General features: G+C 50.4%; 8 protein-coding genes across 8 annotated transcripts; 4 read left to right on the plus strand and 4 right to left on the minus strand.

Moving 5' to 3' along the window:
* Window positions 1–272: 272 nt before the first annotated feature.
* On the plus strand, window positions 273–2814 carry BO83DRAFT_379526 (ER oxidoreductin). Its single transcript, XM_025531526.1, has 3 exons — window positions 273–711; window positions 798–2365; window positions 2426–2814. Exons 1-3 carry the CDS (start codon window positions 613–615, stop codon window positions 2559–2561), a joined length of 1803 nt encoding a protein of 600 aa, XP_025386577.1. The 5' UTR covers window positions 273–612; the 3' UTR covers window positions 2562–2814.
* A 191-nt stretch (window positions 2815–3005) lies between these two features.
* On the plus strand, window positions 3006–5062 carry pex13 (peroxin PEX13). The gene is made up of 3 exons (XM_025531527.1): window positions 3006–3299; window positions 3393–3920; window positions 3977–5062. The coding sequence occupies exons 1-3, from the start codon at window positions 3248–3250 to the stop codon at window positions 4744–4746; spliced, it is 1350 nt and encodes a 449-aa protein (XP_025386578.1). The 5' UTR covers window positions 3006–3247; the 3' UTR covers window positions 4747–5062.
* Window positions 5063–8173: 3111 nt separating this feature from the next.
* Window positions 8174–10112, minus strand: BO83DRAFT_60302 (Clr5 domain-containing protein). The gene is made up of 4 exons (XM_025537469.1): window positions 9484–10112; window positions 8913–9211; window positions 8769–8858; window positions 8174–8642 (listed from the first exon to the last, which is right to left on the minus strand). Exons 1-4 carry the CDS (start codon window positions 9747–9749, stop codon window positions 8356–8358), a joined length of 942 nt encoding a protein of 313 aa, XP_025386579.1. The 5' UTR covers window positions 9750–10112; the 3' UTR covers window positions 8174–8355.
* A 5938-nt stretch (window positions 10113–16050) lies between these two features.
* On the minus strand, window positions 16051–16949 carry BO83DRAFT_60427 (uncharacterized protein). The gene has a single exon (XM_025537471.1). The coding sequence runs from the start codon at window positions 16589–16591 to the stop codon at window positions 16106–16108; it is 486 nt and encodes a 161-aa protein (XP_025386580.1). The 5' UTR covers window positions 16592–16949; the 3' UTR covers window positions 16051–16105.
* Window positions 16950–17307: 358 nt separating this feature from the next.
* Window positions 17308–19034, minus strand: BO83DRAFT_390004 (beclin 1; the record flags this gene model as incomplete). The annotated part of the gene is made up of 2 exons (XM_025532834.1): window positions 17308–18836; window positions 18950–19034. The coding sequence occupies 2 exons, from the start codon at window positions 19032–19034 to the stop codon at window positions 17308–17310; spliced, it is 1614 nt and encodes a 537-aa protein (XP_025386581.1).
* A 220-nt stretch (window positions 19035–19254) lies between these two features.
* Window positions 19255–21580, plus strand: BO83DRAFT_60458 (Myb-like DNA-binding domain protein). The gene has a single exon (XM_025537472.1). The coding sequence runs from the start codon at window positions 19696–19698 to the stop codon at window positions 21337–21339; it is 1644 nt and encodes a 547-aa protein (XP_025386582.1). The 5' UTR covers window positions 19255–19695; the 3' UTR covers window positions 21340–21580.
* Window positions 21581–21821: 241 nt separating this feature from the next.
* BO83DRAFT_390006 (putative cysteine synthase) lies at window positions 21822–23351 on the minus strand (the record flags this gene model as incomplete). The annotated part of the gene is made up of 4 exons (XM_025532835.1): window positions 21822–21997; window positions 22057–22864; window positions 22915–22974; window positions 23061–23351. 4 exons carry the CDS (start codon window positions 23349–23351, stop codon window positions 21822–21824), a joined length of 1335 nt encoding a protein of 444 aa, XP_025386583.1.
* Window positions 23352–23926: 575 nt separating this feature from the next.
* Window positions 23927–27891, plus strand: BO83DRAFT_399926 (amidase signature enzyme; the record flags this gene model as incomplete). Its single annotated transcript, XM_025533363.1, has 11 exons — window positions 23927–23951; window positions 24021–24997; window positions 25057–25181; window positions 25269–25270; window positions 25859–26302; window positions 26370–26482; window positions 26539–26689; window positions 26854–27093; window positions 27156–27331; window positions 27417–27699; window positions 27779–27891. 11 exons carry the CDS (start codon window positions 23927–23929, stop codon window positions 27889–27891), a joined length of 2649 nt encoding a protein of 882 aa, XP_025386584.1.
* Between the last annotated feature and the right edge of the window lie 6 nt (window positions 27892–27897).

A 27897-nucleotide genomic window follows, 5' to 3' on the forward strand; every position in this document is an offset into this window, starting at 1 on the left:
CGCTGAAGAAACCACTATATATTGAAATCCTTGTGAAGTACCGCGCCAATCCCCCAAAATAACAACGAAGAGAACAAAGACAGAAAGTCGATTTGTAAACGCTTTCTATAAGATATAGACCCATACATCTAGACTACCGTGGATCATCGCAGTGGGGAGCTGTCTGAAACAAGGGTTTTTTCTTTTGGCGGCGATAAGCCGGCGGAGATGGAATTGATTTGATGACTATTGATGACTACTTGCGGATCATGCAACTCCGCGCCACCAAGGACAACTTGTCCACTTCGCAACGGACATTCCTTGAATAGTCAAGTCCCCTCGTTCCACCTGCTTCTTTATTCCCATCATTCGTTTTTGCTTCCTTTTGCTGCAGTTGGAACTGCTTCACCTCTTGTGCAGGGAAATGTCATTTGGCCTGATCGCGATTGACCGTTGACAATCCAGGCCTCCCTTCCGTCGCTGATCTTCATGTGAAGGACCCTGCTTCTTGGCTTACCTACCATAACCTTCATTGCATAGCTTCACTCTATACACTCTATATTTTTGTCATACACTCCGATCCTTTCCTACGTTCTTGTCCACTCGTTTCCGCCGGTCTCCGGCCATCCCAAGATGCGCTCCGCAGCCAAATTTTTCTATCTGGCGGTATTTGCCCTGTCGAGGCTTTCCAATGCCGAGACTGGGCTGCACCATAATCAGGACAAGTGTGCGGTAAGTCGATACAACGCTCAGACATGCGCTTTGGCTGCATGCACATTGAAGACTAGACTTGGCTGATCCATTCTCATCTCTACCAGATTGACCCCACTGCCATGGTGTCCGACGCTTGTGTCTCCTACGCCACCATCGATCATCTGAACGATCAAGTCTACACCCTCCTCCAATCCATTACGCAAGATACCGATTTCTTTTCGTACTACCGTCTGAACCTCTTCAACAAAGTCTGTCCGTTCTGGAACGATGCGAATAGCATGTGCGGGAACATCGCATGCTCCGTCAACACAATCGAGTCCGAGGACGACATCCCGTTAACATGGCGCGCGGAGGAGCTCAGTAAACTCGAGGGACCAAAAGCCGGCCATCCGGGCCGCAATCAGCGAAAGGAGCGACCTCTTAATCGTCCGCTCCAGGGAATGCTAGGTGAAAATGTTAAAGAGAGTTGTGTGGTGGAGTATGATGATGAATGTGACGAACGGGACTACTGTGTTCCCGAAGATGAGGGTGCTAGCGGCAAGGGAGACTATGTCAGTCTCGTTGATAATCCAGAGCGTTTCACGGGGTACGCTGGTATGGGCGCTCACCAGGTTTGGGACGCAATCTATCGGGAGAATTGCTTCCTCAAACCGGTGCCAGAGCTGTCACCTGTGACCCCTCAGCTGGGTGGTCTTCAAGCGGTCAACGATTTCCGTCATGTGCTTCAGCAGGAGCTGAAGCGCCCCGACCTGCTTCCCTTGGACAACGAGTGTCTCGAGAAGCGCGTGTTCCATCGTCTCATCAGTGGAATGCATGCGTCTATCTCGACCCACCTTTGCTGGGATTACCTCAATCAGACGACGGGGCAATGGCATCCCAACCTTCAATGTTTCAAAGATCGCCTCCACGATCACCCGGAGCGCATCTCGAACCTGTACTTCAACTACGCGCTGGTTTCGCGGGCCGTGGCGAAGTTGCAGAAACACCTACACAACTACAACTACTGCGTCAGTGATCCGATCCAGGATGCCATGACTAGGGAGAAGGTCTCCAAGTTGACCTCGACCTTGGCTGATCGCCCTCAAATTTTCGACGAGAACCTCATGTTCCAGGATCCCAGCGCTGCTGGCTTGAAGGAAGACTTCCGCAACCGATTTCGCAATGTCAGTCGCCTGATGGACTGTGTCGGATGCGATAAATGCCGCCTCTGGGGCAAGCTTCAAGTGAATGGGTATGGCACCGCTCTGAAGGTGCTGTTCGAGTACGACGAGACCAAGAATGGCGAGAACCCGTTGCTGCGCCGGACTGAGCTGGTGGCACTGATCAACACCCTTGGTCGCATTTCTCACAGCATTGCGGCCGTCCGGAGTTTCCACCGGGCCATGGATGTGGGCGATGGGGAGGTCTTCACCATTCCCGCAAGCATTGCGTCCAAGGATCGTAGTGGCAAGAAGAAGACCCGACGACTTCTCAAAGACGGTGGCTCGACCTTCTACTACGAGGATGGCGATGATGACAGCTTTGTATACATCACCGAGAAGCTTCCGTGGGAGAAGGTCCGAGTACGCCGCGACACGGATACGGCCTGGGACGACATGAAGGCCGAACTTTCTATGATCGGGGACATTCTCGTCTACGTGCTGAAGAGCTGGGTCAATGCACCGAAGACATTGTAAGTGATGGCGCCCGATAACGTTCGCTGTTCTCTCTGTATACTAACTAGGCGTTGCAGCTTTGAAATCGCCGTCCTGGAAATCGCTCGGGTATGGAACTACTGGCTGGGTCTGCCTGTACCACCACGGTCCTGGAGGATCCAGCTCCCCAAGCGACCCACCCCTCCGACACCCCCGACCCATGAGGAGCTTTAGACACTAGAAGTTGGGAGACGTGGAAGATGGCGGTGACTGGGATTGTATTGTATAACTAGCGTCGTGGAGGACTAATCTTTTTCCGATCTGTTTGGGCCGGCGTTGTTGACGATGCCTGTTGGAAAAATCGCATCTCGGGAGTTCTGGGAGCATTTAGGCCGCTGTACATTTTCACTTTCCAAGCAATGGGCCTGAGCATTTGATGGTGATATATTACATTCAGATAATTTGGACAACAAATATGATATCCCACTCGATAGATAACTAAATTGTCTACTAATTATTAATCTGACCCAAGTAGATGATAGATAAGTGGTAACTAAATCATCACCGGGGACTTAACTCGGCAAGCGGGAAGCCTCGGTCCATCGGGACCACATGCGACCTTTTCTCCTCTTTTCTGGCTTTTTCTCCACCGCCTCCATCTCCATCGCCATCCATCGCCTCTCATTCATTCATTCATCACATTCAGTCCATCCAATCCATCCAATCTATCGCCCGGGCTGTCTCTTTCTCCCCCTTCCCCTCTCTTCTTCCCCAGACTACTCCCACCCCCCAACCCCCCTAAATCCTTCTTTCGCGCTATTCCCACCTTCTCTCGCTCTCGCTCTCGCTTTGACTGGCCTCCTCTGTGAGGTCCATCTCCATGCGAGATTGCTGAGGTACCAAACCCCTCCCGCATATCCATGGCGTCCGTTTCGCCACCCAAACCGTGGGAGAGGGCAGGCGCTGCTGCTGGTATGTCCACAGCTCTCTTGGAACACAATACAACAATAAATCACATTTTCATCTGTCTGCATACGGGGTAGCTGACATGTCACTCACTTGAAGGGTCTCCTGCTTTGACAACATCATCGGCGGCTACTCCGACCGCCTCATCCGCGATGACGGCCAGTTCGACTACTCCGACCGCGGCCGCCAGCGCCTCGGCCCCCACAGCCACAGCATCCTCGACATCTACTGCTCCCGATTTACCGTCTCGTCCTAATACCCTGAATTCCGTTGTCAATCGCACCGCCTCCAATTATTCTCCCTACTCGGCCTCCCGGTTCGGCGCAAGTCCTTACGGCGGCTACGGAAGCTACTCGTCGCCGTACTCCCGCTTCGGCACCATGGGCTCCATGTACGGAAGCTACGGTGGCATGGGAGGCTATGGCGGCATGTATGGTGGTATGGGAGGCATGGGAGGGATGTACGGCGGGATGCCCGGTGATCCCAACGATCCCAACAGCCTGACGAATTCCTTCAGCCAAAGCACCCAAGCTACATTTCAGATGATTGAGAGTATCGTGGGTGCGTTTGGAGGATTCGCTCAGATGCTGGAGAGCACATACATGGCGACTCACAGCTCCTTCTTTGGTATGTTAAAACCTTTGTCTCTGCGTGTTGTTGTCCGTTCGCTAACAGTTGTTCAGCCATGGTCTCCGTAGCAGAGCAGTTCGGCAACCTCCGAAACACGCTTGGCTCCGCCCTCGGTATCTTCACCATCATCCGCTGGTTCAAGACCTTGATCGCGAAGATCACCGGTCGTCCCCCGCCGGCTGATGCCACCGCCCTCACTCCGTCCGCCTTTGCAGCATTCCTCAGCGGCCGCTCCTCCCCCGCCACCCTACCGGATGGCTCTCCCGCTCCCCCCAAGCCCTCTAAGAAGCCGTTCTTCATGTTCCTTATCGCCGTCTTCGGTCTTCCCTACTTGATGGGCAAGCTGATCAAGGCTCTTGCTCGGTCGCAAGAGGAGCGCCGCCAGTTGATGCTGGGTCCAAATGGGGAGCCCGTGCAGGGCCAGGGTGCACCGCTCGACCCTTCCAAGCTTGACTTCTGCCGTGTGCTCTACGACTACACCCCTGAAGCCCAGGAGAGCTCCGGCATCGACCTGGCCGTGAAGAAGGGCGACATCGTCGCTGTCCTTAGTAAATCCGATCCTATGGGTAATGCCTCGGAGTGGTGGCGTTGCCGTGCCCGTGATGGCCGGGTCGGTTACTTGCCCGGGCCGTACCTGGAGACCATCCAGCGCCGCCCGCAACAGCAAGCGATCACCTCGGGCAGCGAAGCTGGCAGTCGCAGCAACTCGATGCAGGCGAGCGCGTCTGAGGAGATCGCCGCGGAGGCTAAGAAGCCCGAACTGAAGGGCAAGATGGGTGATATTTCGCCCGAGAGCTTCCAGAAGAGCGCTTTCTACTCATGAGCGTCATCCATCCATTAATCTCCCTTATACACATATCTATAGTATCATAGTTACACTTCCGACGCGCACACTCACGCGCACACCCCAGCTTGACTGCATGCATGCATGCATGTCTGTATGTTACGAACCACGCGAAGCACGTGGCAGGACCTAGGTTGACCGCCTGATGATGACTTATTACCATTACATTTTTTTTTTTTCTTCTTTTCTTTTCTGTCCCCTATTGTTATTGTCGCCGGATTACCGGATTTGGATTGTCTAGCGTTGGGTACCTGGTATATGGGCATGTTTCCTTTTTTTTCCCTACTTTCTTATTCTCTTCGAGGGATTGAGTCATCATTTTCCGGTGCATGTTTGTTTCAGCGCAAAAAAAGAAAGATCTCCTTTTAACTTTTCTTTCTTTTTTTCCTCTCTCTCTCTCTCTCTTCCCTCCTTTCTCTCTCTTACCTATATGGTTATCTCATGCAGCGGGAACGAAATATAGTATATTCATCATCATCTACTATCTATCCACTTTACCTTTTTTCACCTTCGGCTTTTTGTAAGAAGTACAATCGACATGTGGCCTACGTGCTCACTACCTATCCAATCCAACATACATAGTAGTTTTTCAATTAGTAAGTTCATGGTACCTACTAGTTACTAAGTACGTACTTATCCATTCACCGAGGGGGAAAGCTCACTCACTCACCCACTTCCTCACCTACTACTAACTAATCGATATAAAATGAAAACAAACGTAGTCAACAACCAACCAACTAACCCTTTCCCACCAACAATCACCAAGTCCCAGATAATGCATTCAGTTACTGTAACCTAGTAGTAGTAGTAGTAGTAGTAGTAGTAATCAACCCTATCCAATAACCTAGTAACTACTAACTAAATAAAAATTAACCAACCCACATTATCTATCGTGACCACCCATCCATCACTGCATGGTTTACCCCAATGACCCATCATCCATACAACATACACTCCATTCTACTTAGTCAACAGGCAAAGAAAGGTTCCATTATAACGTACAAATTTCACCAGTTTAAATACAAGGTACTAGAATAGACCAAAGTATGAAAATAAACCATGTAGTACTAAATACATATAGTACGTACATACATACTGTATCAAACATTGCACTCACTGGATCTGAAATCTAACCTAACCTGACATAGTATGACCTGCTAGTAGTTATTTGCATACAGCGCAAAGATGAAAAAGACGCCATCTAGGCATTATACATACAACTCTAGCCCTTCTTCCGATTACGTTCTGATTCAATGGAGCTACTACTGTCAATTGTCACTTCCTATGACGTTATTACGGTGGTGGTGGTGGTGGAAAGGAAGAAGGAACTAAGTAAGCTAGCTAACTAACTAACTAACTACTGGGCAAGAACGGGAAGTACGGAGGCTTTAGCTGACTTGACATCATCGTGCAGATCTGAGGCATCCACGGAGTTTAGTCCAAATGGTGCGGGAGGGGAAAGGAGGAGATTGATTAAATTGGCCTGTTACTAAATAATAATATATGAATAATTCGATGAGTAAATAGGGATCAGGGCATGTGTTCAATTAGTGTAGTTGCTGCCCAATGGCCCAATGCGTACTTTTGGCATGCCGTCTACATCATAGAGAGAAGGTACATCTTTGTAATTCCAGTCATAAGTACAGGTGGTAGATGATCTGTAAATAATGAAAATACATCAAGACGAAATTAAGGTAGATAGATGTAGGGAGTTGATGTTTCTTGATGGCGGGAAATCAGTATGACGCCCTCATTTGGGGCCACAGGAGAAACCAAATGAGCTATCGACGTGAAGGGTAATTTGAAATCTCCCCAATGACATTATTTATACCAAAGCCTGTGAGGGAGCAGGCGAGTGAGGATGAGCGAGTAGTTAGTCTATGCAGTGAGTCCTGATAGACTGACAGGGACTAAGAGAGCTAGCGTCCGCGGGCTTGAGGATCAGCGAGGGCCTCATCAAGATTCCAAAACCACCGATGCGCTTCGCCCCTTTGATCTGCTGCTATTCATCGACTTTCAGCAGCCCCAACAATTAGGCCAGGCGCACGCGCTCACTGGTACCAAGTTGTAGGTAGTCGGGCTCGGCTGCCGCATCGGAGACAATCGTCTCACATCAGCCCCTGTTTTCGCCTTCCCATTGGTCATTCTTGGCAAGCCGTGTCTGTAGCGGATATCGTTTCCTGGGCCTGTAGAATCGCTTGCTTTTTGTTCTTCCATGGGCCTTTGCTTTTTCCTTACTGCCAGTCTTCTCCCTTTTCGGGCTATGCTCTTTTGTGATCCCGGTCTTGCTGTCCACGGGCCCTAGTCATTTCAAGAGATCGGAATAGAAATATTGATTTATGTTAGTGGTACAGCAGGGTATGGAGGACTTGGCCCATCGGTTGACTTGTTCTAGAAGTAATGGTCCGACCACGACTGCACTACAGCTCAATGCAGGAGCGCTGTTCATGTCTCCTATTCGGACTCGTCACGGATCGCTGTTGTCTGTGCTCAACCATGGTAGATAGAGTGATGCACGATCGGGTCATATCTTCTGTCACCACTGGATCGACAGCCGTGATGCTAGCATATCAAATTATACTTATTGATAACTTAACAATGACAATCGACAGTCCCAATGATTCTGCATGCTGTCGATGTTTGGATGCTCTGCTGGTATGATCAAACCAGAAAAGCCAACCCATAAAACAAACTGCAAGGATGACCGGTCTACTGGATCCTGAAGGGAGACAGCAAGAAGCGGTTGTCTAACCTCGGCGATAGACCAGTGAATGGCTCGCCGTGTGATATAATGTGACGATCGGAATTGATGACAGAGTTTGGGAGCCTTCGTATTGAGCCCAAGCATCGTGAGGGCAATTATGCGTTTCACTCCATCGCAGAATGTGCCATGCCACCCTTCTCCATGTTCATCCACCTGGCTCATAACCAGTATGCTTTGTTGAACCGAGTAGCATGTGTTGAGATATTGAGCGAGAAGTATAGCCGCTGGTCCGATAGAGAACACGGCCGGTCATGCCTTGCATTTGGGAGTGACTCAGAAGGAAGGCCGACCGTGGCAACAGTTGAACTCACGGTTGTATCCGTACGAGTTGTGGATACCGACCAATTTCAGAAGTGCATAAATGGGGTCCTTCCCTGGATCGCATTCAACGAACTATCGTAGTAGGGGCCGAAGGATTCGCCGAGCAAGGTTTGCTGCACTCCCTGAAGGATGTGTAGTAATGAGGTCACTAGAGTCACAAGTCAGACAATGTTTATACCATCAACAGCCAACAACCGCAGATGTCACCGTAGGATACCGCAATCTTCTTTCATCTTAAGGGTGTCTCGCAACCTACATTATACCGATTTCCCAATATATTCAAGCCATGGATGCTCTATATAGTCGGCACTCTGTGAAATAAATGAACGGGAAGGAAAGAAATAAAAAACAAAGGGAAATAAAGTGGGATATTACAGAGGGGAACACCAAGTGGAGAAGGAGGCAATGACTCAACCTGCCAAGGAACAGAATATAGCAGAGTATAAGGAGGTTGACAGTGTTCAAGATCTTTCTTTGTCTTCGTCCAAGGACGTTGATGTTCTTCATTTTCCTCCTTCCCACTGCCCGATTGAGCGAGAATGCTGGTCAGAATTGGAGGGCTGGTGGCTGCGATCCTCGGCAGGAACAAATCGGGACATTGATTGATCGAGAGTTCTCGCAAGCTTCAAAAGCTTTTCCTGAAACATCTCGAGGGTCATCCAGCCATCTGGCCCCTGGACCCCGTCAGTCATTGGTTTCGTTATGTCGTTGGTCATAGTTCCGGATGAGACTGATAAAGATCGCGCGCTGCCAATTCCTGGATTACGAACTGGTTCGGGTGGATCGTCATCTGTGTTATCTAGTCAGTGAAATTTTCCACCGTCTCAACTACATGTTGCTAAAAACCAACAAAATACCTGGCCAGGGCATGTAGTAGAATAGCAAGGGAAATCAACAGAAGGGTGGGGGATCTCACGGAAATGAGACGGTGTTTCTGTCGAAGGTGATAATGTCATTGCTCGTTCCTCTGGCGGTGGGGTAAAATAGCTCATATCGGAGGGAGTTTCTGACGACTAACATGAGTAATTGCAGCACTAGGGGCGGATTGGGAGCATCTTACCTGGTTCGGGACTTGTTGCCTGGATCGGCTGGACGGGCTGGACGGGCTGGATGATCTGATGGCCCTGAGGACTGTGCGGAGGGTCCTCGCGGGAATTATTGGCCTCCATGTTCGATCCATATCTACGGACAAAGCGTGAGATGCGTTTGGAGTCGACTTCCTGCCCAGCAACACGAAAACTTGTTTGCTTGCCTCGGGCCGCTCGTTTCTGTTGCTTTCGGATCATGACATGGACTTCTTTGGCCTTGATATTCTTGCGGACATGCCATGCAGCCAGGCGATCTTTGTATTGTTTTTCTCTAGAAAGTTTGAATGTCAGGGGAGCCTATAACCAAGCTAATTCGTCCAGGAGTGGGGAAGGGAAGGGAAATAAAAGAAAAAAAAGCAACATCAATAACAATGACGCACTGTCCTCTTCTTCCGCTTTTGGTGGTGAAAGGAAGAAACAGCATATTGCTGCAGAGAGACAAGCAATGCAAGCCAATAAGTGAGAAGAATGACAAATACGAGGGCGAGTGGGAAAGGCAAGAAACAGGGCAGGAATGGCAAATAAGAGAAATGGAGGCTGTACGATGCAACAAAGTTATGGTCACGCTCCATGATCCTCTTCACATCACGGAGCTTGAGCTGATTGTCTCGGTAGAGACTCTCGATAGCCGTGCGATACTTATTCCAATCTTCTGATTTGCGGGGTCGGAAAACGGTTGATGAAGAAGAGGTTGGAATGGTAGTGATGGAGGAGGTTGGAATGGTAGTGATGGAGGAGGTCGGAATGGTAGTGTTGGAGGTGGTGGAGGTAGTCGTGGTGGACGGCGGCGGAATAGAACCATCCATCATGAATTAGTCACTGGATATTCCTCGTCAACCATACTCTGAATCGGAGCGGGACGTGCGAATCAGCTAGGCGGAAGCTCGATATCACAGCAGAGATCGGGAGGAGTAGTTGAAAAGAGAGTAAGGAAAAAGGGTAAGTGGGAAGACGGGAGTAGAAAGTGGAGAGGCTAGATAGATGACTTGAGGAAACTAAGAAGGTCGAAGATAAAAAGGCGAAGTAGGAGGGCGAAGTGGTTATGCAGACAGAAAGCCGTACGGAGAAGAGACGTCGTCAAGAGAGGGGAATCGTGTCAGGGTAGCCAGAAAGAGTAGTAAGTAGTGAGTAGTTAACTAGACTAGCTAGCAGCGGCGGAGGCTGATGAAGCCAAAGGCAGCAGCAGCAGCAGGCGCGAAACAGGGTCGCGGTCTTACTAGCAGTTAGCTGGTGGGAGTAGATCGTGTTCTGCGGAGGGCGGGAAATGGTGGTGATATAGTTCGGGGGATTTCAGCGAGACCGAAAAGAGTATGTAAGTAAGTAAAGTAAATTAGAAAAAAAGTAGTTGTTAGTTAGTTAGTCTTGTCAGTTCTGTCAAGTCAAGTGCTGTCGAGTTGTCACAGTGTTCGACAACCGCCAGCCAAGGCGATAAAATCAATAGCGATCATCTTAGTCTGGAAAAATCAGTAGAAAAGAAAATAAGGAGTAGTAAGTAATGGCGACAGTAATAATAATAAATGATAATACTACCACAGCTAAATAATAATAGCAACCATAACTATTACTCTCTGGTTGCTGATGGGAAAAATAATTAGACTAATTGACGAGGAGCCAGCAGCGGGTTAGTTAGTACTACGGGGTATGCATGTCAGTAAGAGTAATGTACGTTGGCTGACCGGCCATCTGGATCCTTTCCTCCCAACCAAACGATGCCAACAAACAGGAGAAGACAGCAGCTTTGGAATGAAACATTCGGGAAGTAAAGTAAGTCATTGATTCCCCGTCCAATTGGGGAAATAGACGCATTTTTATTTTGTCATTTTTAACTCTGTTGGTTACAAGTTATGGGCGTAAATGAGTATTTTAAGAGAAAACACAGAAGACAAAAAGGAAAGAGGAAAATAAAATACATCAAAACAAGTGCTAATTCGGGCTATGAGAAAGTAAACATTGTCAATACCGCAGACCGGAGGCGTCTGGGCAGCAAGTAAGTACTTCCTCTCCACTACTAGGCGAGGATCCCACAGGGCAACCGGGTGGTTCGCCGCTGGGGTAAACCTAGTACGGGCGCTAAATAAAAGTACCGCTGCTGACTGGCAGGGCCAATAGCATCCGCCTACCCTTTGCGGCGACCTGCTGCTGAAAAGCCCGCGGATGTCGCTATCCTGGTTCCCGCGAGCCAATCATGGATTATATGAAGTGGTCCGTGTACTTTTGTCACGTTCTGTCTGTCCGGTTCTGTATGGTTGTATGAAGTTCCGACAGTTCGCGGTTTGTCGTAATTGTAATAAACCATCAGAATGTGGAATCACAATTATCATCAGCAGCAGCATCATCATCAGGTGGGCAGGCACTAATTTAAGCGTTACGAGGTACCTTGCCTGGGTCAACCTGGTCAACCGCCTCGGAAGCTAAGACCTATTTCCTGAATAGTGCAGGTGTATCGTCAAAACGGGGGGGGGGGGAGGGGGATTACATCCTTTTTCTTCCTGAATTTTGTTTTTGTTCCTATTAATTTCTTTTCTTCCCACCCTAAATGTTTTGCAGATGTGATATAGAGGAAGTTTGGGTTACAACGGTATGCCAGCATGAAATGTGGCAGTCGCAAGTCAAGCACTTCTAAATATCTATCTTTCTACTACTACTTATTACTATCTATCCCTTTTGAAAGTGAGGCACTGCTTGGTATACCCGGGTAAATACCCTGGTCGCCTCCTTCGGGAAAAGGTACCCAGTTGCTCTAGACTCCTGGTACTTACTAACACCTTGGAGAATATTTCCACAATGACGCCATGGATGATTTTCTGCTTCATCCGCTACAAACGCCAAAACTGAAGCTAGTATTCTCACCTCTGCCGGGGATAAAACTGAAAAAAACAAAAAGGTGTAGACGGAAGGTTGAGAACCTGGTTCAATGCGCAAAGAAAAAAAAAAAAAAAAAAAAACGGAGACACCTTGAACTGAAGCGCCGAATTCTTTAGTCTGCGACCCATCCGACGGCCATACTACTTGGGAGTTAAGTGGTCCCTTCATATGAAATCTGCGCCATTTCTGCAGGTGCAACAGCTCGAAGGATCCGTCTAGCTCCAACGTATATATCCAAACCCCAGTCATACTTCCGTTGCGTCTCCTAATTACTACTAGTAGACTCCTGACACCAAGGAGCTCGTTCCTCTCAAGCTTGACAGGGGGGAGGAAGTCGGGGAAGGATGTCTTCCTGTTCGCTCAATCATCGCCCCAAGATCTGCTAAAGGTACAGTGAGCATAAGAACCCAGTGATCTAGAAAGGGAAAGAGCGATCATGATCATGCCAAATCATCAAGAATGGGCCAATACTCGCCTTAATTTATCTGCCAGCACTGTATGATCAGTTGCGAATGAAAAGGCTGCGGCTGCATTCTTTTCCTTCTTTTGCTGACATTTTTTTTTCTTTGGCCTGAGTTGGATTCGTGGATCTTCGGGACGGGACTTCCATACACGCGTCCGTGTGTTGATGAGTGGGCTCATGACCCGATGTGGCAAAGTTGGATCATAGCAAGGATCATAGGATGAGGCCTGAGCTCTCCCAAGCGAAACTTTCATTTCCATTACTGTGGCTTGGACGCTACCTTGATCAGGGGGGAGGAATTGCCTCGTTTCCGAGAGAGAAAAAGGGATCACTCCAATTCCTTCCCTGTTCACATATTGGATGCAATTCACTGCAGCCATTTCATTATTTCTCCGCCGTGAGGGTCGTCCAAACTCCCATTATCAGGTTTCTTCCTGTGCACAATCTTGGGACGATATTCAACGACAGCTGGAACTTTCGGCCCGTCAAGTTGACGGTTCGGATCGGAGGTCCGCCCGTTTTCCCACCCAAAGTTCTGCCGGGGATGCAAAAATACAACAAGAGCATAGGTACGGTATTTACAACCTGAGCCATTGTATGGACTATCCTCCTTCTTCTTAGTACCTGTCCAAGCTTGCCGAGTCAGCCTGAGCACGACCACTGTGGAATATTATTAAGAAATTTAGTAGCTGGCATTGTTCCAATCCTTACAGTTCAAAAAACATTATGGCTGCCTCCACGAGGGACTTAACATGAACAGGCACCGATGCAGTCTGACAAGTGAGTGGGTTGGATCAATGAACTTGTTCTTGTTACTCTAACCGTTTTTTCTTTGTGGCTGTCAGGGTTGGGATCGGTTTGATTCAAGTATTGTATGTGCCTCACTAAACCGGCCACTGATCAACTTGGTTTCGCCCTCGTCGACCAGTGCATGGGATTCGCCACTAGAACTCTCGGGGAACAATACACTTTCTGTCTTGATCGGTGTCTCACCATCACTTGCTGCGAGCAAATATTCGGCCCATGGGGATCTTCATGATTGATGACATCAGAACAGCCACAGAGGACACGAACCGTGGGAGCACAGACTGCCTAGGGCTCTATACTTGAGTGATATAACTACATGAAGCCATGGCTAGTGGCTTTGTATACCTTACCTTTCTGTACTGGTACAACACCGTCGAAACAGCACCATTTTGCCATTATATTTCCGATCCACCAACTTTGGTGCAGGATAACGATTCAGGCTATTGGAGCCCCGGCGCTGCGCATTACCTTGGAAAATGAACCAGGACATTCAGCAAGGTGCGCCGGTTAGCCAAGGGCTGACAGAGGTCAGTCAGCTTAGGTACTTTCGTACTTACCGGGCAAACCTTCTACAACCTTGCACATAGTGCATGTGTCATCTGGTTCTGAAGAGGCCTATTCTGTTTCTCTACTGTGACCCATAGAGCAGAGCGAGCTGAGTCCTGCTGAGCACAGCTGAGGACGACAGAAACTCACTTTCGTGCTCTGGCGTATGCCAGCCAATGTCATTTGAGGATCGCCCATCCTCGTGGGAGGGATCCAGCCAGCCACATTGCACGGTATAGGATATGGCCCGATGAATGGTGGGAGAGATTGTGCTGTAATAATATGTTGCCCCTGATGGCTCTCGTTCTTGGGGTTGGAGTTTCCATCACCAGCATTCGATCTCAGGTTTCACGTGCTGTGTCTGCCAGCAGATCCAAAAGACCATCCTCGCTTGGGTCAGCACTATCCGTACGTTGCTCAACATGGTGAGGCTAACCTAGTGGGCTCTGCGGAAGAGCCGAACTTCCTAATCCTTCCGTCCAGTATTGTAGGCATCTATGCTTCAACGCCTCGGCGTCCTGCTGGCTGTCGGGCACTCTCTTTGCAGCTGACATAGGATTTACTCAAAATGCTTCCATGCATCGGCACTAGAAGGCTAAGTCCAGTCGATCATCCTTATGCGTCGTCGTCGTCCTGAGAATCAAGTTATCGACCACGACATATCACAACTGATGCCTGATTTCTTTTTCCTTTCGAGGACTAACTCCTTCAAGTTCTAACATATCGAAGCAGCCTGCCCACCAAACCCCCCTTCCTTGTCCCAAAATGCCCGTATCTGTGTTACTTGTGTAGGGATACACGATACAGTATAATACTCCATCCTAGTAATTCCTGCCTATCAGTGTCGGGAAAATCCATACTAACCCGTTCAAAACCATACCAAAGCAAATTCCACCCATGCCACCCTCTGATAAGTATAAGAAAAAAAAGGGAAATAAATAAAGCGCAGATAGTCAAGAAAATAAAAAGAAGCAATACCATTCTCCTCGCTGTCTCTTGTTTTCTCCCTCCGCTCGGGAACTCATCCGGCCAAAAGTACCTACCTACATGCAGTGATGAACGAACCCATACCTATCTAGGTAGGTAAGCTGATAGCCAGGATAGTAAGTAAGTAGTAGCAGCAGTAGCAGTAGTGATAGTAGTAGTCCAGATGCCCTCCTCCACCCCCTCCCCTCTCTCACTCTCTCGCGCGCGCGCAATTGAATATATCCTCCGCCCCTAATATTTAGTTCAGCTAGCATCACGTAAGGGCTGAAACACAAAGCACTGCATGCACGACGACCTCGACCATTACAATATTACTAGGTAGGTACCAAGTGCAAAGCCCATGTACGATGTATGTATGTATGTATGTATTGATGTAAGCATGAGATTACATATATACGTACATACTTTACAGCAATACATACACCGGAAATGGAACAAGGCAACCACCGGCGGCATACATACTTGCATCCAATCAATCTATACATAGATAGATAGATAGAAACCTAAGTACAGTACTACTTAGCTAAGTATTTACCTACCTACCTAACGGAAGGGAGCAGGTTTTATTTATTGCTACTTACTTACCTCTCGGGTGGTAATAAAAGAAGAAGATTTGGACGGTGTGGTCTATCTGTCTGTCTGCCTGTCCGGTTCTTTAGTAACTGCCAATTTAGGTTGTTTATGGGTGAACCCCCACCCCCCACATATTTTCTCCGTGTCTTGTTTTGGAAAGAGAGTAGATTATGAGTGAATAGATGGGTATATAGGAAGGTGATAAGTACTGGGGGTGGTTTGGCAAAAGTACATATGAAGTTCAGTGGGAAAAGGGACCTAGCTTTGGGGGGGATGTTCATATTACAGATTATTATACATGGTGAGTTATAAACTAAACTACCGGGGGGAGGATATAATGACTCTGGTAATTGGTTGTGGATTTATGGCTGGTACTACTTACTTACTACTCCGTATGTAGTACTTAAGTTGGGGGTAAGTTGATAGTAAATGGGAGATGTAAGGTGGTTGTTTTTTCCAGTCTCACTACTAGGTATGTATGTATGTATGTATGTATCTATTACCAAATTGACTACGGATTTTCAAAAACAAGAAACGGAAGGAGGAGGAAGAGAAAAAAGCAGGTGGACGAGAGAAAGAGGAGACGCTAATGTCGCGCCGTGAATAGTGCATCCGTTTCCCGTGCGTGTCGCGCCCGTCAGTCCGTCACTTAGACAATGCGCTAAAGGGACATCAATTAGAGGAAGGAAGAGAAGAAAAAAATGAGGAGGGGAAGAGCGGATGGGGTGGATGGATGGAAACGATGGGCGCTACCACAATCGCCTCCTCCTCTTTTCCTCTCCTCTTCCCTCGTGTGGATTGGCATGGGATGTAGGAGTTATCTAGCGTGGTTTTTTAGGGGTGTGGCCCCCCCGGGGGCGGGCCGAAACATTCCCAGCAGTAGGTTATGTTTTCTTTTGTGACGGTTGTAGGATCATCCCTGGGCTATCTGTATGACATTGGAGGGTGAGGGGAGGGGGTAGGGGAGAAGAAGGAGCGAAGAGAAAGAGGAGCGCAGAGGGCGAGATTGAGAAAGTGGGTAAAGACCCAGCGCCATGGATCCGCACAATGTCCGAATGATGGTGGCTGCATCTCTAGGCTGATTTTCCCTTTGTTTCCTTTGTTTTCGCTCCCGCGACGCGGCGTCAACTTTCGTCCATTTGGCCCTTTCGTTCGGACTTGCAGGGAACCTGGGGGTTTGGCGCGCCCGACACGCTGGACCTGCGGAATTGAGATGAAGGCGCTGCAAATGGCCAGTCTGCGAGTGTCTGTGATCGAAAGAAGCAATGGAGGGTGAGACAGGCAGGAAGGCAGGCAGACGAGTCCAGGCAAGGCAGTCATGTCCGTTGGGAGGGAAGCCATGGCTGGCTCCCATGTGGCCCACTGTCTATCTTGCCTCTCCAAGGATAATCGTACGCAGGAGTCATTCATGAAGCCAATCCTGCATCTCGCTTACAGGATTGAGTGTCTGGTCGTGTCAGATTTCGGAGAGCCCACATACACACACCCTCTTTCCTCTCACACACTGCTCCCGACAACTAGAGGACGATCTCCCGTCTCTACCACATTTCACTCAAAGGCATCCGTCAAGGCAGGCTGAACCTTCAGCCAATACCAGCAGGAGACTCGAAGTGACACTTTCCCTGCTTGTCTATCCCTGTCAGGGCCGGTCCACTGGATCCCAGCCGGCTTGTCGAGGAGATCATCGTCCTCTCCCGACACCGCCAGCGTTTTGACGCAAAAACTGGCCACGGGAGAAGACAAAAGGGGCAATACGTAAATAGCAACTACTGCGCGGTATAGTTGATCATATGCTGCTAATTCTCACTGGGACAAGGTTGCTGCTGATGGTCATACTACAACCGCGTGATGCAAGGAAGAGAAAGCATGGTGGACTGAATACATGCTGAAGCGCCATACTGCCAGCTCACACGGCTGATGACCAGATCTTTGCTTTCATCCATTCAAGTTTCAACGGGTCCACCCGGTGAGAGCTATGATGAGCGAAGTACGTTACCCAACATCAGGTTGTGGGCTGCAGGGTCGATGGGAATCGGTCCCATTGATGATCCCAGTGGGAGTAAAGCAGGGCAGAGGGTTGCAGTCTTGTTTAATCCCGCACTGTCGGTCTATACCAGATGACGGCTTCATTTGGTCGCAGGGTTAGTCGTAGGCATCCCGGCCTGTTCACCAGCTGCAACTGCTGCTGCTGCGACGGCAGCAGAATTACTGGAACCCGCGCTAGCAACGTTACTCGCATGCGCCAGCAGGAACTTACAACAGGTCAGGGTGTATTTGCATGCACGGGTCCAAGTTTCGTCGTTCTGGTTGAAGCCAAGCTTGATACTGGCGTCGCCAATCTTGTCGCGCTTGATCTCGTATGGAAGCTTCAATCCGGGCACTGTAGTGTTAGCCTGACCCCGGCGATTTGAGGGCACAGGCGCCGGCGTCTTCTCCACAAATTCACCTAGTTGACGTAAACATTCCAGAAACGCCACCATGCCTGCATCAAACCGGCGGTGAAGCCAAGGTAGATTTAGGGGCAGCTCGCCCGATGAGAACAGGTCGAGGACGGTGATCTTGGGCGGTGCGGATGACATCGCATTTGCTCCACTCAGCGCCGACTGAGCCGGGGACGGTCGAGACTGTTCGATCTTCTCTATTTTAGACATAGATCCCATTGGCTTGATCTGGTATCCTTGAAACTGGAAGCCTAACTTGTCGGCGATGGTTGCTAAGAGGAGCGCTGTCTGACCCCAAGCAGCATTGATCTCGGGCCAGTCTACCGATGGGTTAGCCAATCGGCCAAGCCGCAACCCATTGATGGTTCCAAAGTAGCCATCGTGACCGATGCAGAAAGCGTCATTGTACACATTGGTCCTTTGTAGTCTTTCAAGCTGGCGAGAGTCATGGTCGTATTTCATGTTTAGGGCATCGCGTTCGTTCTGAAAATCGGAGAGGGTCAAGGCAAATGAATTGCGATCACGCCAGAACTTTTCCTCTTCAAGATCCAATTGACGGGCTTCCTCCTCCAGGCCGGCGATTTCTTCATCCAAAACTGACTTTTCTGCTTCCAACGCAAGGAGTTCTTCAAAGGCGAGCTTCTCCGCATCCAAGGTCTCCTGTAGCGACTTCTGGGCCGCCTCGAGCTCTTCAGCTGTGGGGACAGAGGAGTTTAAGTCTCGCAAAAATGAGATGTATGCATCCCGCTCCTTTGTGGCATCTGCTAGTCGTTGCTGTAAACCGTCCACGAGCATCTCTGTACATTCGGTGCAGATGGGATGGTCAATATCGGATCGCGCGGAGATTATATCAAACAGCCGACTTGTTCGTTCGACTTGATCTGCAAATGATGCGTCGTCCGATCCGCGATCGTTGGACTGTGTGCTGGCCGGCAGCTTACTGTTCGCGGGATTATCACTGCTGGGACCGGGCATTCCATGTGGCGGCCCAACTTGAGACTCTGTGAGCATCACAAAGGACATGTTACCACTGTCCCCTCGGCCCAGCCTTGGAGGGTTGGTCTGGCTACTGCCTGCCTGGCGGGGAGCTGGAACAGATCTCCGATATACCGGTGATGTAGCATGTTTAGAGGCCCGGTCGTAAAGCTCTCGTCGCTCTTGGGGGTAGGAAGGTCGGGATGATGAATGGGTGCCATGGTCCGGTAGGGATCTACCTGTTGAGCCTGGAGAGTTCGAGACGAGAAATGGTTAATTTCCGGCATGATTCCGTACAGCTAAACACACAGAGAGAGAGAGGGATGAGAGGCCAAAGCTGAGATTAACGTACCGATCAGCAGGTCGAAGGCGGCGGGGTTGAGGGACTCGAGAGAGCCATCCAACTTCAAGGGAGTCCGGCACTTCTGGCAATACATGGCGAAATGATGAAATCAGCCACCCTGGCATTATTATGATCGTGAAGGGGAAATGGTGATTTTGTCTGACGGGAGCCAGGGAGAAATCGAGAAGGACGAGAGGGAACTTTGGGGATGGTCGGCAGGGGATCGCATTTCACGAGACGTCATGCGGCAATCCGTGCGCGGCGCGTGTTTTGGCGTCGTTCTTTCCCCGACCGGCAGTTTCAATGGTTTCTATTCACTCAATGCAGCTCCAGACAATCGGAATGCGAAGTCGGTTGGTCTAAGACGCTGGAAGGTATGCATAGTCCGTGTTAATCTCTTTGAGCTGAGCCTGTTCCGAAGCTTTTGAAATGTGTTTATGTTGTTCACTGAACATTGAAATGTCTCTCTGTGTGCACTCGGGAGTTACTATGTCACTCCCAGTTCCTTTCTCAGTCTGCTCTACCTTGACTCGTTTCGTCTTTACCTCTATGAATTGGCAGTTCCGCTGCTTTGTCTATTTATACTACCTGTTACTAACTACAAATGTAAAGAGCTTTCAACAGGCGATGTCACAGCCTTGATCCAAAGACCTTTCGCTCGGTGTTTTCCGCAGAAGCAGCGCTGGAAACCTTCTTCGTCGCTACTCGCCCCCTCCAGCGCACCCATAATAATTCAGCTACAATTTAACGAGACAATGGAAAGGCCCGCGAAAAGACCACGCTTCTCCATGGGGCCGGAACCCGAGGAAGAAGTGGACGATATGGACATTCACGAAGCACGTGCACAGAATGATCTCCGTCTGAAGTCGATCTTCGAAGGCATTTTTGAAAAATACGGCAAGGATTTTACGGACGTTGGCGACGAAATTGATTTACAAACCGGAAATATAATCGTGAACAATGGCCACATCCAGGCCATGGAGGGTGAAGATGATACCGGGGAACAGAATGGTTGGCTGTTTGAGACGGATTTATCTGCACCTCCAAATCCCGATGCGGACAATGTTAGGTTGGGCAGTTCTGCTCATTCTCCTGATGCAGAGGAAATCGGAGGTGATGCTGCAGGAGATGACGGCGGCACGCAATTGCAGCATCCACCGGCGCCGATGCCATCGCAAACAGGGCTGGTCCCAGACCAGCCATGGGACGCCATCATGGGCGAAGCAGCCAATGACGACCCGGACGCTAACGACGAGGGGTCTAGTGCGGACTCGCTGCTAGATACTGCATTGTGCGTCCAGAATAACCCGGATGGCTCTCGGGGCCGAAAGGTGACGGCAGATGCCACAGGGAGACCGACCATCAAAAAAGCAAACTCTGCGGCTGAAGCATCCGCCCAATCCAAGGAAGTCAAGTTCAGTGAGGCGGTGGAGGCGATATGGCGCGTTCCTGAAATTAGCGGGGACTTTGCTACGCCTACATGGAACAAGTCACGTCCTGCGTCTTCTTTCAATACAGTGCGGTCTCAGTCTCCACCGGGATCAGGGTCTATCTGGGCACTTCCTTGGTCCTCTCGACGGGGCTCTGGACAAAAACGCGCAACGAAGCCTCAGAAGTCACCGCAGGGGAGGAAGCATCATTCTAGCCCCGTCGTGTGCGACTGGTCCTTTGCAGAGACGCCGGACGGAGACGAATCCGACGATCCGTTGCAGGAAGACTATGAGCCCTCGCCGACGCCCAAACGGGGCATGGAGATCCGAGGAAAGCGCTCGGAATCACACACTCCAAGCCGTGCGAAAGACCGATGCAGGTCTTGCCAGCAATACTTTACTCGATCCGATTACATTTCCCATTTGAAGGGCATTCTATCGCAGGCCCCCGATGGCCAACATGATCAGGCCGCCATGCGGAAACATCTGGCCGCCATAACCAACTCTCATGATTCAGAGAAGCGGGCAGCAGCGACCAGCACTTCCGCCCAAAAGAGTGGGGCTTCCTCTGAGAATATAACGAAAGTATCGGCGGAGAACACTCTAGACGATCCTGATACGACGACGCCTACGAAGAAACGTGTTCGGACGTACATTAGTCCAGATGAAGCAAGATTGATTATTGAGATGAGGCAAGTACAGGGGAGAAAGTGGAACGAGATCGTCGACCGACTTCCACACAAAAACTTGACCCAACTCCTAAACTGGAATAAAACGCACTGGAGTGAACGCCGAGCGAACCCGCCTCCATTGTCCAGGCCGTGGACTAAACAGGAGCGGGAAGAGTTGACCAAGATCAAAGACCAACACAACCTCTCGTGGGCCACCGTCCGCGCAAGACTGTGTGGACGCCCAGTTGCGGAGATTGAGTTCGAACTATTGCAGCTCTGGAGTGGCGAGGCCGTTTAATGCCCACGAAGAAAGATAATTGGGCGCCCGTGTCAGACTGACAAGGACGGGATGAAGCCGATTCGCGGCAACCGAGTCAGAGTTCGATTCGATTCAGACGTGCAACCAGTCAGTGGAGACGATCGCCTCAAGCACGACTTTTTGCCAGATTCATGCCACGACCCACTAGGGCAAGTATGGATGACAGGAGGGCCGTAGACAATCGCGCGGTTCTATCTAGCGCGAATGGGAGCAGCCACCGCCACGGTTCGTCCGGGTAAGGCCGAGGGGATCCCAGCTTGTCGGTTTCAGCGGCAACGAGCATAGTTCTGGCCGCCGCCATGTCCGACACTAGCATCAGCTTCATGCATAGCGGGAATAGCATGTTTGGGCTTTGTCGCCCCTGTCCAGGGGTCTTCCCGGAGGCCCATAAATGATTATTTCTGCCTTGTCTCCCTTTGCCCGTGACGAACCCCATGCTTGTCCGCAATGATTCGTAGCTTCTATTGATCCTCTTCCTTTGCGTTCAAAACATCTTCCAGCTTTGTATCCACGGCGCCACCAACATCTCCGGCTTTGGCCCAGAACCTAGAAAGATGTCTCGAACCCGAATCAGACAGCACTGTCACAATCCTGTGACCAGGTCCCAGCTTCATTGCTGTCTTCACGGCCGCGAAGCCTGTGTGATGGGAGATTTAGCATGAGTAACACGGCAAAGGAATCCTTGGGAGCACTCACAGTTCACGGCACTGCTACTGCCGATGAATATGCCGTCCTTTTCTACAAGCCACCTAGCCATAGCCAAAGCTTGAGCGTCCGTCACTCTGACTGCGTCATTAACCAGCTCCTTCCCAGCCTCAAAGTTCGCCGTCACACGGTTGATCCCAATTCCTTCAACAATAGTATCGACCTGTCTTCGTCGTCTAGTGCCCTCCCTCTCCTTGTAATCGAACATGACGCCAAAGCGAACTCGATTGTACAGTCCACTTCCCTGAGGATCGGCCAGCACTACATGCAAGTTCGGTATCTTTGGCTTCAGGAAGAGCGCCACGCCAGAGATAGTACCCCCAGTCCCAGCGCCCGCGACGAAAGCATCCAGTTTTCCCTCGCATTGCGCATAGATTTCAGGCCCCGTGCCATTGAAGTGTGCCCGCCAATTGGACTCGTTCTCGAATTGGTCGGCGAAGAAACCCCTTCCGTCCGTGTTCGATGCGGTTTGCGCTTGCGCAAGAGCTCGCGCCCGGTTGACGAAGTTGTCCTTTTCCACAATGGGTGCGGGTGGTACGCGGTCGACGATGGCACCTAGTTTAAGGAGAAGATTGGACTTTTCAATCGCTTGGTCGGATGGCATACAGCTAGAGCATATCGTTAGTATGAGAGCTTGTAGCGGGGTTGTAGCAAGGTGGGTAGGGCTATGGGAAACGAACATGTGCGCGAGATAGCCTTTCGCACGGGCTAAGGTAGCCAAGGAGATTCCCGTGGAGCCAGAAGTACCCTCGTAGATTGTGTCGCCTGAATGAGGTCTTAGGATACCGTGTTCTTCGGCCTGCGGGGGGTGTAAGAGACAATCCAGAGGGGTAGGGTGGGTTGCGTTACTATTTGAATCATGCTCAGCGCGACGCGATCCTTGGAGCTTTGTCCAGCTCCATTGAGGAACTGCAACATTGTTAGATATACCCCAATCATTGTTGTTGAAGGTGTAATTTGAAAAATGTGGACGATGTAAGAGTGGAATGACGTACTTCGGCCTTGCCCAAAATCTCGCACCCTGTCGCATCGGACAATGATTTGATTCGAAACAAAGGTGTATTTCCAATGCAGCCCTCAATGCCTTCGACAATGGCGGGAGGGCCTGGTCTCGCGCTCAAGGCATCTTCGGAGGTTGTTGCGGCTGTCTTCGCTTGCGAGCTTGCTTGGTAGTAGTCTTTGACGCGGCGCTCTAATTCCGGGTAGACAAGATCCTTGAATCCCAACGTGAGAAGAACACCAGCGACAAAGGCAGTGCCGATATACAGATGCGAGCGGTCATCCATGCTTGGAGGGGATTAAGTATGAGCGTCTGCAGTGAAGAGAAGATATCAATCCATATCAATTCGTCTACGTCAGAAGCTGGTCGGAGAAGAGACCGGAGAAAAAGCTCGGGCCAACCAGAGCAACTCCGGCCAATGGATTTCGTGATTCGTCGCCTGACCTCCTCACTCTCTCGCTCACTCTTCGTCTTTCACGATCCCTCCTCGGCCTGCGCTTTGCTGCTGCTCGCCGCCAATTCCTCCTCATGGACTCGCCAGTCCTGAATCAGCTGTTTCGGCAGCTGTTTCAACATCCTGCCTGTCGCCAATCATGGAGATCCTCATCTGCCCTGTCGGGGCGCCGACCGGGTTGCGTGCGCCTGTCATCCACCCCATCCCGTCAACAGTCTCGCAACCTCAGTTTTCAAAGTTTTAAGAGACGCCTCTTTGGACATTCGAAACTAGATCCTGGAACACTATGGGCCCCGCGAGATCAGGTCATGCAAAATGTCGACAATTTCGAAGAGCAACTGCAGGCGTATCCGTTGGTGACGGCCAAAGAGCTCCGCCATCATCGTGAGCGGCCGCGACAAGTGAAGATGTTGACGAGAGAGTTTATCGATGGTTGGCAGGCCTGTCCACTATGTGATTGATGGTCGCTGATGCTAATGATGCTGTCTCGTTCTTTTCTAGACAGTTTATACAATCACAATTACGGCTACTTCTCGAAACACGCCACCATTTTCCGCCCCGGAGAGCCTTTTTATTTCAACGAGATCGAAGACGGTCCGGCATTCTATCGCATGCTTGGGCAACGTTACGACGAATTTGAGGACCAGTTGGATGAAACCAATCCAGATGTCGCTCGTCAGCTGTGGCACACGCCAACGGAGCTTTTCCGACCTTATTACGGAGAGACGATTGCACGGTACTTGGTGTCGAACTACAAGTTGACGCTGTACCCCTACCACGACCTGATCATATACGAAATGGGTGCCGGAAATGGAACCATGATGATGAACATATTGGATTACATTCGCGACACAGATTACGAGGTTTATCAGCGGACCAAGTACAAGATCATCGAGATTTCGCCGTCGCTCGCATCGCTTCAGATGCAGAACTTGACCGACTCGCTGGATGCGGCCGGTCACTCAGACCGTGTGGAGATCATCAACCGCTCGATTTTCGACTGGGATACATATGTACATTCGCCGTGCTTCTTCCTGGCATTGGAAGTGTTCGATAACTTTTCCCATGATCAAATCCGCTACGACCTCAAGACGGAGCTGCCTCAGCAGGGTGGAGTGCTGATTGACGCCAACGGCGAGTTTCTCGAGTACTACAATACGCAGCTGGACCCGATTGCTTCTCGCTTTTTGCGAGTGCGCCAGGCTGCGGCGCGACGGAAGTTCCGCACTCCGTTGACCTCCAAGTACATGAACTTGATGCGCAGTCAGCTGCCCTGGCAGGAGGGCCATCGCTACACCCTGCCGGAGTATATCCCCACGCGGCTCATGCAGTTCTTCGATATCCTGAACACTTATTTCCCGGGCCACCGCCTGATCGCCAGTGACTTTGACACTCTCCCGGATGCCGTTCCGGGTGTGAATGCGCCCGTGGTGCAGACGCGATACAAAAGACGGACAGTTCCAGTGTCGACACCATTCGTATGTTTCTCTCCCTTCCTTCCATGTGCTAGGTTGGTCGTATATTAACTTTGCATTAGGTCCACCAAGGATACTTCGATATCTTCTTCCCTACTGACTTCAACACCACCGAAGACATCTACCGTGCTGTCACGGGCAAGCTGACGCAGGTGATGAGCCACGAAGACTTTATGCGCCGGTGGGCGTATATCGAGGACACGGAGACGAAGAATGGAGAGAATCCGCTCTTGACCTGGTATAAGAACGCCAGCATGTTGATCACCGTGTAGAGGCGTCGATATGTACCATAGTATCAAATATCCAAGCAAGCATATCTCTGTATCTGCTCGTGTTTTGTCTTTGCCGTAACTCTGGTGCCTCGGCACCTGACGGAGCTTCATGGTTGGCGGGCCCTTCATCCGACCCTCAAACCACCTCTTCCATCCACTCCTTCTCCCTTCTCCCTTCTCCTCTTTTCCCTTCCCATCATTTCATTGATCAATCCAAAGCACCAGATTGCTAACCCGTGAGGGGAAATTGGCACCAAACCCGGTCAGCTTCCCCTCCCATCCCCGCAGCATCATCCGGATAGAAACCTAATCCATCCTCTCCCGAGATAGGCAGGATAAGACGATCAGGAGCCCTTGATTGGCAGCACCACCGATATCATCCGGCCGTGCAACTTATCTCCTCCCTTGGTTCATCACCATGATAGCCAACCGAGTTGGACTGTCGTATCCATCCGGCTTTAAGTCCGGCGCTGTGGCCTCTTCTTCCACCGTACGACTCTGGAATCTTCAGTGGCTTCAATTCCCCCATAGTCCTTCTTACCCATCTGCCCCAAGACATCCTATATCTGCAAAGCTAGTATATAGAACATAGCAACCATGACTATCCCAACCTGGAAATCAACCGTCTACAAGAAGCGCGCAGCTCAGCTGGCCGCTATTCCACCTAGTTGGCGTCTCCCGGAGTCCATCACTGCCGATCCGCCACTTAACGCTCTAGAGGCAATCCGCTCCTGTGACATTCTCACGGAGAAAGAGCTGGAATGGACGGAGATAAATGATAGTACTGTGCTGCTTTCCAAGCTGGCGAGCCGCGAGATTAGTTCCGTTCAGCTCACGACGGCGTTCTGTAAGCGCGCGGCCATCGCCCAGCAGCTTACCAAGTGCTTGACGGAGATTTTCTTCGACAGGGCGCTGGCGCGGGCTCAGAAGCTCGATGATATCTTGGAGAAGACGGGGAAGGTGACGGGACCGTTGCATGGGCTGCCGGTTTCGATTAAGGATCGGTTTGATGTCGAGGGGTTTGATACTACTGTTGGTTTGTGTCCCACTCCCTGGTATTATTCCTTCTGGGAGACGAGTGGTGACTAAATACTTGCATGTAGGCTGGGTCGGACTAGTTGGTAAACCCGCGCAAAGCCACAGCAGTATCGCCTTGTCGTTGGAGTCAATGGGCGCAGTGTTGTACGTGAAGACGAATGTGCCGCAATCTTTGATGGTATGCTATCATTACCCTTCTACCTTGCTCTTGATGGCAGGCGCTGATTGAGCCAGATGTCTGATTCCTACAATCATGTGTTCGGACAATCCATCAACGCCTTCAACAACCAACTCATCTCCGGAGGAAGCTCCGGCGGCGAAGGCGCCCTCATTGGCACGGGTGGCAGTGTCGTTGGTATTGGAACAGATATCGGGGGCTCAATTCGTATCCCAGCCAATTTGCAGGGTCTATACTCGATCTGTCCTACCACAGGTCGAGTACCATGGAACTGCTCGTTGTATGGCTCCATCGCCATATACCATGACTCTATAGACAACGGCTGACCATCCCCAGCATGCACCAACACTACCTCGTTCCTCCAGTCGCAGGGCCCATGTCCCGTAGTCTATCCAGCATTGAGCATTTCATGCAATCCCTCCTCGACTCCAACCCTTGGAACATCGATCCGGGTTGCATCCCAATCCCTTGGAGAAAGGAACTTGCTGCGAAACCCACAGGTAAACTACGGCTGGGAATAGTCTACGACGACGGCGTAGTCAAGCCGCAGCCCCCAATCGCCAGAGCCATGCGCGAAGTTGCAGAGAAACTCAAAGAGGCTGGCCATGAAGGTGTGTACACAGTCACAATCCCCCAACCTTCTTATCTCATCAACTTCCACTAAACAAACCAGTCTTCGAATGGGACACCTCCCTCCACGTCACAGGTCAAAACCTGTGGACAAAAGCCATTCTCGCCGACGGAGGCCAACACTGTCGCTACCTATGCGACATTGTCGGGGAGCCATTGATCGAAGGAATGGTCGTAGGGACAGAGAAAGATGAACTGACCATCTCAGAACGCGAAGAGGTTAGTCCCATACCCCCCAACCCATCTTTCTATCCCATAGCCATCATCCCATATTAACTTTATTAACTTAAACAAATATATATAGCTCGAAGAAACCAAATGGGCCTACCAAACCACCTTCCTCCAACAATGGACATCAAGCAACATCGACGCCCTCCTGATGCCCGTCACGCCCTGGGTCGGCTACCGGCCGAAATCCTGGGTCGTCAGTTCCCAGTGGCTCGGCTACACGGCTCTCTGGAACTTGCTCAATTACGCGGCTGTTACTGTTCCGGTGGCTAAAGTGGATGGTACTCTTGATCAGCCCGATCAGGAGTGGTTGGAGCATGTGCCTAGGAATGACTCGGATCGGTTTAATTGGGAACAGTGTATGCATACATACTCTCCTTCTCCCGTCCCTTTTTGGTTTGTTTCTTATTGTAGAGACTATTTGCTGACGTTGTGTAGATGACCCCAACCTCGTCAAAGATATGCCCATCACGGTACAGATCGTTGGAGGCCGGTTTGGTGAAGAAAAGGCTGTTTCGGTGGCTAAGGTGTTGGATGAGGTTTTGCGGTAGTGGTTA

This window comes from Aspergillus eucalypticola (assembly GCF_003184535.1).
Source record: "Aspergillus eucalypticola CBS 122712 chromosome Unknown BO83scaffold_17, whole genome shotgun sequence".
Taxonomy (NCBI): Eukaryota; Fungi; Ascomycota; class Eurotiomycetes; order Eurotiales; family Aspergillaceae; genus Aspergillus; species Aspergillus eucalypticola.